Here is a 13,292-nt window from a genome sequence, read left to right as displayed (position 1 = left end):
GGGATGTATGCTATAACAAGAAACCCATGACTGTCCTGCTGCATTGGAAGGCCCAGGATGGTTACAGCATGTATGTTAGCTCTATGAAAACAGGGCTACAAAACACAGCAGTCCTGCTAATGCAAAGGCGTGGGCCCATACAGTATCCTACATTCCAAATTCAAATTATACCATGACACTTGTATAATCTTTAGCACAGAATGTATGTCATTACGGCTCCACCTTGTGGATTTTTAGGGACAGAGCAGTTTTTATATATATTCTGAAATGTTAATGATCAAAGTGAAAATAGATGGAATAAGCCACCGTAATAACTGCTTGAAGACATAAGTACGGATCACCTAAACAGTATTTAGAATAAAAAGGCAGGAGCAGAAATGAATTAAGGAGGTTGCACAAAAGAGATTGAAGGTTCTCTTTCTACATTTCTCACCATTTCAAGGTATGTTTATTTTTATGTTGTAGTAATCCAAATACATGTTTCAATGTGTCCATTTAGTAACTTTTTAACCATCTACACCATGGGTCTTCAAACTGTGGCCCTCCAGATGTTGTGAAACTACAAATCCCAGAATGCCTTAACACAGTTTTAACACTCCCTTATAGCAAAACTGTGGCAAGGCATGCTGGGATTTGTAGTTTCACAACATCTGGAGGGCCACAGTTTGAAGACCCATGATCTACACCCTTAATGCAAGTGTGCTTTTAATATTAGGAAAACAGGATACACAATTCATAGGAGTCGACATGTGTCAACTTTTTCACTGCAACACAAACATACAATTCAAAAAATTTATTTACACAGCTCTATTTCCCTTTGAAGTTGGATTCTACCAATTTTCACATTAGCAGACCAATTGCTGGTCCAGACAAGTGACGCTCCCGTGCTCGGGTGTACGCCACCACCTCTGAACGGAGCTGCGTACTGTCTCCGATTGATGAGGCTGTGGACCGTCCGTGCACGGGAGCATTCGCTGATATGAACGCTTCTCCTCATTGTCAGTTGCTGACTCTGTGCGGATGTGTTGTGGGCGGAATCACGCTCCCCCGAAAGAATGCGGTATTTGCTCGTATGGACCGTACGTACGGCGGTCCGCCTGCATCAACCAGAATAAGGCCCTTTATCACTTCTCAAAGCTTAGTACATGTGCATCAGCTGCCACGTGGTACTCAACATAAGGTTCCACACACTCCTCCTTAGCCCGCCCCCAGACTCCCATTGGCTAGTTTCACATGGGATTTGTGGTTTTTGCCAGAGAGATGTTTGTTTTCACTGAACAGCTACCACAGAACACACTGAGGAGAACAGTACAATACACACAGTGCTGCAGTATCTGCGCATTATTTATTTATTTTCAGTTTCTTATATAGCGCAGCAGATTCCGTTGCGCTTTACAATAGAATTAGCAGCATATTACCACTGAGAAGAGCACTTTCCGTGAACATGTGACTCTACATACCTGGACCTTGCGGGGAAGTACTGGACAGTACCCACTTCACTAGACAGCATTTCATCAGAGCCCTGCGGGTCAGACGAGGCTTCTGCCACTTCACACCGTCCTTCTTCTCAGGGGAGGTTTGGCTGGGGTCTCCCAGCAAACTGCCGTCATTCTCCTTAATGTCATCCTGCAGGACAATCATGGAGACATTGCAGTGATAAGACATAGGGAACAGTCCTCATTACTGTTATGTTTGCAACAGTTGAGTATAGATTCAGGTGGGTACGTGCATAAGTGCATATGGGCCTGTAATGTGTAATTAGGGACCAGGTGTCCCAGCACGTGTCGGCTTTCCCCTAGAATTGATCTATTACCCAAAAGGATAGATGACCTTATGAAGTGACCCAACATCATGGTGCATGGGGTTCCCAAATTACACTCTCCATTTAATTAATCCTCTTAAGTAAACATTAACTTTGATTTTCAGTACAAACCTAGAAAATGGCCATTGAAACATGCAGAACAAGTCTAATACCCCTTACACCATTCATGTCCAAACTATGGCCCTCCAGCTGTTGTGAAACTACAAGTCCCATCATGCCTTGCCACAGTTTTGCTATTAGGGAATGATAAAACTATGGCAAGGCATGCTGGGATGTGTAGTTTCACAAGAGCTGCAGGGCCATAATTTGGACATGCCTGCCTTACACTATGCCAATTCAACCTGGTTTATTGCTGGGTTAACCTGCGTCAGGGCCTAGTGTGAAATGCTCCCGTAAAAATAACCCATGTTCAGTAAAATAGGAATCCAACCTGGGTATCTTGTATCCAACGTTGTGTTGGACATTGGAAGGATAAGGGTTTAAGTGCATAGGGAGAGCAAAATGCATTCTACTTGGAGCTGATGTCATCCCCAAGCATTGGCATAACAGTGAACACTGCAACCATGTGTAAACTTAGGCACTTTTCATCTGATTCCGACAGATCGGTGTGATAAATCTGAGGAAAAATGTAAAGTTGTATATATATGTTTCACCTCCGATTCCGATCTGATACTCAGTCAGAGCCGTAGATCGCAAGGCATGCACTATAGATATATCGGATCCCGCAGACCTTGCTGGGATCACAAAGGACTTTGTACGATATGGAGTCATGTGTGACTTCGCCGGATTAGATCCCTGCTCCAATTTCCAAGGCGGAGCTAAGATGTTAGTGTGAAATAAGTGTAAGTGTGACCATAGCTGGCCCCACCATTATGCTGGGTACGCGGCTGCGTAAAGTGGTACACTTTGGAATATGCTGCAACAATGCAGACCAGTGATTGTACATTATACATTTGCTGGTGCCTTTTTCCCTGCAGCCGTAAGCTGGAGCTCACACCTGAGCTCTGCCTTATGGCTCCTGCAGTGTGTGAAGGGAGAGACATCACAATATCTCCTTTAGTGCCAAGCATAAAGAGGCGTCGAAAGGCGGTGGGCACCGGAGCAGGGCCTCAGGTACAGTATAATGCTGTGTCTGGACTGTGGACATAATATGTAAGGGGCACTACCACTGGACACATTGTATAAAGGGCACAAACACTACTACTTTGGGCATTGTGTAAGGGAGGTATCTGCTTTGGGCACTAATTCCTGTGAGGCATGGTGTAAGGGGCACTACCACTGAGAGCAATTTTATGGCATTGCGTAAGGGGTAAATACACTATGGTTATTTTGTGTAAGCAGCACAACTACTGCGGGCATTATTTTTGTAAGTGGCACAACTGCGGTGGGCATTATGTGTAAGCAGCATTACTGTGGGTTTTTTTGTACAAGGGGAACAAGTACTGTGGGCATTGTCATTGAGCCACTATATGACATCATTTGAATTGGGGATGCAATTATGTTTAGTAGCAGATAGTCCATTTTAATGTTACATTTTATAATTGTTTAGTATTTCTTATTTACTGTATGTCAATTGTGTATGTATTAACTGACTGGTGGCCACACAGTATTTTTTATATATAAATATAACTGCATTGAATCATATAATACATTAATTAAAAAATTAAAAAGTTATATTGGTGCATGTATATTCTTTCATGGTGCAATTATCTTAAAGGAACAGCGCGGTGCTTCCATTGTTTTTTGTCATATTTGCTAACTAAAAAAGCTTGGGCCGGCTCTGAGTGTGACTATTCAGTTGGCTAGTCTAAAGCAGTAAGTATGGGCATTGCCAAGAGCATATCCTCCCAACATTCAGGGCCAGATGCACTAAGTTTCAAAAGTGATAAAATGGAGAGTGATAAACAGCCAGCCAATCAGCTCCTACCTGCCATGTCACAGACTGTGTTTGAAAAATGTCAGGCAGGAGCTGATTGGTTGGTTGTTTATCACTCTCCATTTTATCACTTAGTGCCTCTGGCCCTTAAACTGTCTCAAGAAAACAGGGCTGATTTCATAACTACAGTATGCAAATAAGTCCTTCACAACTTTATCCCCATAGAAAGGAGGTGGGAGAGCTGAGTGATGGGAAAAAGACAGCCGTGCATGTTTCCTCCCTGCCCAGTGAGGTGTAAAACAAGGCCGGCCCCACCCTGCTGTCACTGCTCATTACCGCTTTACTAATCAGGGAGAGAGAAAACAGCATTTCTGAAGAAAAAGCCTTTTATCCCATGAGAGGAAAGAGTTAATTTTTCATCAGGCTCATGATATGAATATTTCAGGTAGATTAGCTTAAGACATGTTTGTCTCGGTCCCCCGGCTACAGCTGCGTGAGGGGAAGTAAAGGCCATTTTCTGAGATCTCTCTGAAGCCGCCTTAGAATCCCTTATGAAGCTCAGGTCAGACGTCCATAATGGAGGAAGAAATGGTGCATAGGTGACATACAGTCTGTGCTCTGGATATCAGCCCTATCAGGAGCGGTCCCACATGTATATGTTGTGTTACATACAGCGTCTTTATATCTGGTGTAAATGTATGCACTGGAAAGGCGTGCCTCAGAATGACACCACATACATGTGCTCCTAGATCTGTGACACTTGGTACCCTCGCCCATTAATAATACAGGGACTCTTGTTTTCTTTTGTAAGCTAGCTTTAATTATTTAGAGTAAAGACACAATTAAGTCCGGCAAATAAACCTAGTTACCCTCATCCACCAAGCTTAATTACTGTCTTTGTGATCTTATAACAAATGGAGGATTGAAAGCGTCAATCACACGAAGATTTTTAAAAAAAGTTTTATGTCCTTTTTAATTGTTTCACCTGCATTTTAGCTATATGTAGGAGAATCGTTGGGTGAAATTTAATAGGATGAGAGATTCAGAAAGTACTTTTTTTTTAAAGCGGCAATCATTTACACTGCAAAACCAGTTTGATTTTGAAGGGTTGCCGCTTTAAAATAACTGGAGATTTCTTACCAAATCTCTCTCTTTCTGAATCTCTCATGCTATTACATTTCCCCCATTATCTCTTTATCTCTCATTGGGCAAGATGCAGCAAGCATCGCACCTACCACATTCTGGGCTTGGTGCATTTGGTGGCTGCGGACAAACCTCTGAAAACTGCATTTTTGGAGGTTTGGCCGCATTTTTTGGTTTGCTGCAAAGATGGAGATGAGTATGTGGACAGAGATGGTCACTGAGTGTTTGAGTATAGGAGAGCTGTGAGTGAAATGTGAAAAAAGAGGGCATTGACAACAGGAGGGAAAAGGGCCCTGCTCTGAGGAGCTTACAATCTATTAGGAAGGGGAGACAGACATATTACACGAGGTGCAAGCAAGTGGGAGGTGGCTTGATAGCAGCGGACTAGCCTCAGAAATGGTATTACATATCACCATTATTTTACAGGCCACCTTTTCTGAGTTATTGGTGTTTCAGCTTTAAACAAAGTATGGAATTCTGAGAACATAATAAAGATCAGAATGTAGACAGTGTGGAAAAATATTCAGTTTGATAAAGCGAGGGCTGCCTAAGCCAGAGCGTACTTAAGAGGATTACATTTTTTGGGTTGGCAGGAAAGAGTTAATGACTGCTAGTTGCCTAAAGTTAGTTTCAGTTTTGTGGTTAGACTATGGGAGAGCTTAGGGGCGTGAGCTTAGGAGAGGGGTATATAGGCAGGTCCTTACAGGAAATGCTTCCTCTTGGAAAAGTTCTTCAGCCCAGCAGCATGCATGCAGACACAGCCCAGCAGCATGCAATCACAGCCCAGCAGCATGCAGTCACAGCCCAGCAGCATGCATGCAGACACAGCCCAGCAGCATGCAGTCACAGCCCAGCAGCATGCAGTCACAGCCCAGCAGCATGCAGCACAGCCCAGCAGCATGCAGTCACAGCCCAGCAGCTTCTCCTCAAAGCTAAGTGCCTGCCTGTGCAGCTGATATTTATCCCCGTGGCCAAGCAGTGCTGTTATCCAGCGTGTCCCATCCCCAGCACTCAGGCCCCCCTCCCTGCCTGTTTTCTGGATACCACCTTCCCTTCCAGGGATAGTGTGCCTCCCCCCCCCCCCCCACCTCATTACAGCATGTCCCGTCTCCCCCCAAATCCGCACCCTTTCCGTAGCCCACAGCATGCTGTCACCCCCCCCTGCCGGATACTACCAGGGCCCGATCCGGGCACCCGGATCCGGCGCAGCCACTGCTGCCTCGCGGCGGCGCCATCCCCCCGCCCCTTCCCTTGTGCCTCCCGCGGGCCCTCTCTTACCGCCCGCCACTTTCCTCCGTCCCCCTACTGCGTCCCCGCCGGGCGCCGGCATCCACGTGCGCCCCTGTACAGCCGGTCAGCACTGGGCTATGACGCGATGGGCGGCATTTCCGCCCGCGCGTCTATGCCCGACCCCGGCACCTCCGGGCGGGCGATCCAACCCCATCCCACTGCACTCCGCACATCTCCCACCCGGCGCCAGGCCAGGGGGGGGTGCAGCGTTTAATGCCGCCACGCAAGATGGCGGCTCCCGTGTGCACGGTCACCCGCAGGTACCCCCGTTCCAGGCCCGCCCCCACCCCCATCTGCCGCCATAAAATAAGGGGCCTCATTCAGCCCTGGTTGGGGCCGTGCCGGGCCTGCCGGGTCAGCCATCCAGCACCCCCTTTCACCCCAGCAGCGAATTCCCTGTGGTACAGGCCCCTCCCGGGCCTGGGGTCGGGTATCCCCACCTGTCCTTCCCACAAAGGGGACCGCTTATCTCACCGGTGCCTCCCCCTGCCTCGGCAGGGGTACGAGCACCGGTGACCGCTCCACCACTGCCCGCGGGGTCCAGGGGGTGGCGGACTTTGCGGCCCCCTACCTCGCGCCCTGGCCCCCTGCCGGGCAACCGTGGTGCCAGCCCCCACTCCACGCCAGGCCCCAGCGGGCTTGGCGCGGGATACCTGGGCCGGGGCCCCTGCGGCTCTGGCTCCCGGATTGCTCAGGCTGGTGTCCGCCCAGTCCCAGTGCTTGCCAATTTTGCCACACCCCTGGGCCATACCCGGCCCAGGGATAGGGGCAGAGGGACTGGTCCCAATCCAGCCCGTCCTCCTGGCGGCCTTACCCCTCCCAGCAGCATACGCTCCCGGTGGCCAGGACACCTATTTCGCCCGTCCAATTTCCCGAGCTTCCCCACTCCCACCCCCCTCCCCAGCCCACATGGACATTCAATTCCCACCTGTGACCATGCTATAAAAGGGCAGGGTAGGCCACCGTCGCCCTTGCCACCATTGGGGAAATGGCAACCGACCATCGATGGTGGATGACAGCCGATGGGTGTTACATATCGATGGTCGGCCATTGCCACGTAGACGGAATGCAGTGCGGGCTTCACAGGTGCCTGCTTGGTGCTTCCCTCCGCAGCCAAGGCAAAGGCCGGTACAAAAAACGATTTTATACTTGACATCGATGGGGGGGAAGCCATCTGGCTCTAACACATCGTGTCCAAACTAGTTGACATCGGCCATAAACCATCTATGTTTTTCCAAACTTCAAAGACCATCCATGTGGGGCCCCACCAGGCCTTGGCAACGCCCAAAATATTGGTGACAGCCCCATCGGCCGGCCTATACCTCTCTCCTGGAAATAGCTCAGATCGAGGGCGCGTTAGCTTAGCATGAGGGGGTAGAGGGGCCGGCGCTTGCATTTTCAATATTGGTATGGGTTGGTCCTCATGGCCAGGGGGTTCCTCCCCTCGTTGTCAGTGTATAGTGTTGTTGGCCAGCTGTGCCACGCATACATTACTGTGGCAACACCCCCCCCTTCATTAGTCGCGCGCATCCCCCGTTTGTGGGAACCTTGTTCGTTACTTTAGCAGGGTTTAACATTTTCTTTTGTTTCCTCCGAGGTGTTACCCAGGATCCGGTGGAGTCTTCTGGATCCCTGCCGTCAGCCGGGTTGGATGCAGTCCCGACGCCCCCCCACCACGTGCTGTCAAGAGAGAAACTGGTTTCCGTGCAGGCTTCACTCACGCATCGGCCAGGGGGAAGCGGAATTCCTCCTCTAGGTATTCAGACAGTGCCAGCTCTTCAAAAAAGGCCCTGGATATTATCCTGGGTTTTTGGTGCTGATCCACTTTTGGCGTCGCAATATTTAGTTCTGAAACTGCCTGTGCGGGCAGCTACCTGCGCAGCGGCCAGCAGGCTTCCTGACTCTTCCGTTCAGGCAATGGGGACGATGGAAGTCCGCTGCAATTAGGATTTATTTAAGGTAGATAAGATTTGGATGTAGTGCGCCTGTGGCGCTGACCCAAAAACGCTGTTTACCCGCTGGTTTTGGAACAGCTAGTGTTCCGGAATCAGGGGTGTGAAGGACTTTCTTGCATTTTTTACCTCCGTGGGTCCTTATTAATTTCAATTCGGCCCACCTCCCCCTTCCGGGACACACGAGAGGTTTTTATCAAGTTTTCGACTTCACTTGGGTCCATTGTACTAACTTACCTTGTCATACTAATCAATGCAATGTATATTTCTAACGGTTAGGAACTTTTTCTTTCAGGCTCCCCTTCAATAAGGATAGGGGGTTTTGTTGAGGTATAGTTCAGTTTTAGTTTAGGATAACGGACACTTAGGTAGGTCTTCGCGGGTGGCATGCGGCGGCTCTTAGAGCTCATCTAGTTAATCTCTTAAGAGCCTTGCGGTGGCGGTAGGGCGTCACGGTCCAGCGGTCACTTGTGGCATGAGAGGGCGCTGGGAGGCACTACCCCCGGGAAAGACGGCGGGGTGTCCTGCCTTTGCGGGGGGGCGCTGTGGGCACTTCGTCAGCGGAGTGTCCACACCAGCCAGAGAAGGGGTGGTGAGACTTCCCAGCGTTAGGTTGTGCCTTAGTCGGATGGGGCCGTCTCAGTCGTCCCCATGTTAATATCAGTCAGTTGGGGCGTTTAAGTCGCCGCCATTTTTGATGTGACTAGAGCTGGGCGCCGTGACGCCTTATTGCCAGCCCTTTACGAAGAAGGGTCATACCACATAATAAATATACTATGCCCTTTAAATCTAATTGCTTTGGTGTCCGTGTCTTTATTGTGTCAGTGTGAGTTATTCTTTAGTTAAGCTAGCTTAAAGTGTATGCTAAGGTTCAAGCCAAATAAATGTATAGACGCCTTAGATAAAGCGAGGGCTGCCTAAGCCAGAGCGTACTTAAGAGGATTACATTTTTTGGGTTGGCAGGAAAGAGTTAATGACTGCTAGTTGCCTAAAGTTAGTTTCAGTTTTGTGGTTAGACTATGGGAGAGCTTAGGGGCGTGAGCTTAGGAGAGGGGTATATAGGCAGGTCCTTACAGGAAATGCTTCCTCTTGGAAAAGTTCTTCAGCCCCACCCACCCTCCCTTGCCTTTGGCATTTCAAATTTATAGTCAATTCATTGGTACATTTACCATTATCAGAACTGGGGCGGTAGGGCGTCACGGTCCAGCGGTCACTTGTGGCATGAGAGGGCGCTGGGAGGCACTACCCCCGGGAAAGACGGCGGGGTGTCCTGCCTTTGCGGGGGGGCGCTGTGGGCACTTCGTCAGCGGAGTGTCCACACCAGCCAGAGAAGGGGTGGTGAGACTTCCCAGCGTTAGGTTGTGCCTTAGTCGGATGGGGCCGTCTCAGTCGTCCCCATGTTAATATCAGTCAGTTGGGGCGTTTAAGTCGCCGCCATTTTTGATGTGACTAGAGCTGGGCGCCGTGACGCCTTATTGCCAGCCCTTTACGAAGAAGGGTCATACCACATAATAAATATACTATGCCCTTTAAATCTAATTGCTTTGGTGTCCGTGTCTTTATTGTGTCAGTGTGAGTTATTCTTTAGTTAAGCTAGCTTAAAGTGTATGCTAAGGTTCAAGCCAAATAAATGTATAGACGCCTTATGGTAATGAGTTACTGACAGAATTTAACAGATGAACTTACAAAAATAAAATGTCTAGTTACTTGCAGAATAATAAGGTACAGTGGGAAGTGATTTACCTCTGTGACAGGGGAGTAACTCACAGACACAGTGGAGGTTCCAGCCTCCGGGCTCCATGCCCTGAAGGGGCACTTGCATGTAAATCAGCACCTGTGTGTTTCCCAGCAGGATCCAAGTGTGACCACTGCCCTTGCAATGGAGCTCTGCTAACACCTGTAGCAGGTGTACATTCCTCCTAACATTCTCTGTCATGGATGCGGGACAGCTGGCACGTCTAAGGCGCGTGCAAAATTTTTAGGGCGTGGTTACAAAAAAGGGGGCATGGCCTATACGCCCCCATTTTCGCCACTGTGGGTGCATGCTCAGCAGCTCCGTGAGCTGCTTGCTATGCCCCCAGCCCCTTTGGATGCAAGAATAGATGCTGACATCTATTCACGGGCGACTCACAACTGCCCCCCCCCTCGCCACGGGACACTGCCGGCCGCGGGAGGGACATGGGAACGTCCCAAAAAAATGGTACGTTCTGGCTATAAGCGGGATGGTTGGGAGGTATCCTGTTCCAGGAGCCCTGGAGCCTAGTGGTGGTGGTGGCCGGCGAGAGCGAACAAATTGCCATTGCTGAAAAGTGCCTTGTCTGTTGTAGCATTGCACACATCTTACAACGTCGCATATTCTGTAGTATACACATTTGCAGCTTTGTTCAATTAAATTATTTTGTGTCTGCGATTGTCGCCAACACAGCATCAGACCCAAAATGTGACAAACCCATGCACAAAAACAGGCTATATTATGTGCATTGCTAACATGGGGCATGTAGTCAATGCATATACAACTCTAATCATCGTTCGGCACAATGAATATCAATGCAGCGCCAATGAGATTGAGAGAATTAGGTCTATTCATCAAAGGTCCTGATTTATCTCATGCAGGATAAATAAGACTTGTTATCCTCTTATTCTATGCAGCTTGTTCATCAAAGTGTTTAAAATAGCTCCGTCTTTCATGCAAGATGAAAAAGTAACCTTTGAACAATGAATAGGGGAAGAGTATGTGAGCGACAAAGACCGAGAGAAACAGAATGACACAAAGGACAAATGACACCAAGAAGAAACGATAAGGATTGCCAGTCAGTGATGGAGATTCAAAGAAGGGAGCAGTGAGGGTAAAGGGATGACTGTAACAAGTGTCTGCATCAAAGAGTTTTGTGCATTTTCAGTAATGGAAATTGGTTTATGTGGTACTGTATATTCTCAAGCAGATTTATTATTAGGCAATTCAGCCATTTTCTTGCAATGTCTGGGAGTCTCTTGGATTTGGGGTAGATATCGTCCAGCCTACCTGGGGGGGGTTGGGCTTCATGATGCACTGTACAGCAGGGGGCGCTGCGCAGTGACACACTTTGTGATATCACCTCCCTGACACCACCTATCCAGGATCTCCCTGTGCAGTCGTTTAAAAAAATGGAAGATATAACCATCCAGCACAAGATGACCAAGTTGGTCACCTCTTTTGCCTGTCATCTCACCAAACTTGACTGTCACAAACATTTATGGACTACTTTGTTATCAGGCCATCGTTCAGTGGCAGATTTTACCTATGGGCTGCCAGACTTCAATCCCCCGGTAAAATCCGCCACCCTGCTTAGTGTCAATGAAGCCAGATCCAGTCTGTGACTGACACTGACTTTCTATTGGAGGTCCCACATGTCAGTCTCCCACATGACAGGCAGTTCCATTAGGAAGTGTTTCCTCCCTCCAGGACTGCCAGACCGAGCTCTGTCTGGCTTCCCACAGGACAGAGAGCTGGATTCCTGTGGGAAGCCACTACCTGCCTTACCATGCAGTCATAGTCAGCTTGTATGGGCTGAAGCTGATGCAGCTCATAGAAGCCAGGCTATTTTGCATTCACAGTCCAATCGCCACTACTATGTATGCGAAGGCCCCGACACCTTTCAGTTGCATTGCACAGGTGCCGAGCCTGGTAGGCGGCAATGGAGGTAGGACAGGTAGGTGTCGCCGCTGCAGTTGTTGCTTGGGTGACAGAATTCCTAGTGAATTAAGGGCCTGATTCAGAGTTGATCACTGTTCTGAGGACTGCAGGTACATAGCCGCCACCCAGACAGAAAGGAAACCAGCCCCATGTAAATCTGCTGAATTGCAAATACCTCGCTATTTTTCAGTAAATCCATGGGCAATTCACAAACCACCTAATGATTTTTCCAGTCTGTGCATCTGTGAGTAACTGACCCTTCCACAACTCTGCGACAGAGACAGGCTAATCGAGGCCAGTGCCAACATCACTGCCGGTAAAACCCCTGGGCAGGACTACATTTTTCTGGACACTCCCAGAAAACATCTGGTTACCATCCCCAAACGCCTTCTTTCTGTCAGTTAAGCTCTGGCTACGTGTTTACAAACCATTTGCATATTCTGTCACTATTTCCTATACGCATGTGCAATGCATTCGGAACACAGTCAATCAATAATTGCTCGATTTGTGAATTTGCAGAAAAACGATCAACTCTGAATCACGCCTTAAGTCACAAGACTCCACCACTGGCTGCACAATGCCACAGATCAGGACAATATATTTGGGAAGAATGGACTACATATAGCTGGGACAGACATGTTTTGGGCTGAAGCAATGTTCCTGAGAACATTAACTGCGGGGCTTACTGCTGGATTTTAGCTCCCAACTTAAGTGCTTGGAGCTATTAACCCTTTGACTGACAATTGAACTTGTCAAAATTGGTGTGAAAATTGGCAGGCAAACATTTGGGTTGGGATCATTTGGTCTATTGCATTATGGTAGAAAGTCATTAGGTCGAATCCATTAGGTCGACATGCTAAAAGGTCGACATGATTCTAGGTCGACATGGGAAAAGGTCGACATGATTCTAGGTCGAAAGGTCATTAGTTCGACAGGTCATTAGTTCGACAAGGTCATTAGTTCGACATTGTCTATGTCGACATTCACAAGGTCGACATGGGGTTTTTCACTGTTTTTTTACCTGATTGTCAACACAGTCGACATGGACACAGTTTAAAGTGCACTGCATCCCCTCGCATCGCTCGCTGCGCTCGCTACGCTCGGCACACTATTTTATTCTCCCACCACGCCCTAGTGGATGGTAGGGCATGAAATACCGCCTGTCGGCACATGTTGGCTCAAAAAACAGTGAAAAACTCCATGTCGACCTTGTGAATGTCGACATAGACAATGTCGAACTAATGACCTTGTCGAACTAATGACCTGTCGAACTAATGACCTTTCGAACTAGAATCATGTCGACCTTTTCCCATGTCGACCTAGAGTCATGTCGACCTTTTAGCATGTCGACCTAATGGATTCGACCTAATGACTGTCGACCATAATGCAGTAGACCAAATGACCGCATCCCAAACATTTGTATTCATCATAATGGCCTGTATTGTTTACCTTTATATAGGAAATAATATTTTTTTACGCTACATTTTTTAATTTGAATTTATATAATAAATGTGAGCGACGCTGGCGTTTTTAGCG

General features: G+C 48.1%; 1 protein-coding gene across 2 annotated transcripts in view; it reads right to left on the bottom strand.

The window, feature by feature from the left end:
* Positions 1–13,292, bottom strand: part of KCNIP3 (potassium voltage-gated channel interacting protein 3) — a 119,023-nt gene that overhangs the window by 89,563 nt on the left and 16,168 nt on the right. Inside the window, exon 2 of one of the 2 annotated variants that reach the window (XM_083184583.1) lies at positions 1,461–1,626. In XM_083184583.1, coding sequence (XP_083040709.1) covers positions 1,461–1,626 — 166 coding nt within the window. Of the gene's footprint in view, positions 1–1,460; positions 1,642–13,292 lie in introns of those variants that run through there. The other variant, XM_083184582.1, reaches the window with a different exon arrangement.

The sequence above is a fragment of the Crinia signifera genome, chromosome 4, assembly GCF_055691185.1.
Source record: "Crinia signifera chromosome 4, ASM5569118v1, whole genome shotgun sequence".
Taxonomy (NCBI): Eukaryota; Metazoa; Chordata; class Amphibia; order Anura; family Myobatrachidae; genus Crinia; species Crinia signifera.
This window is presented reverse-complemented; position numbering and strand designations above follow the sequence as displayed.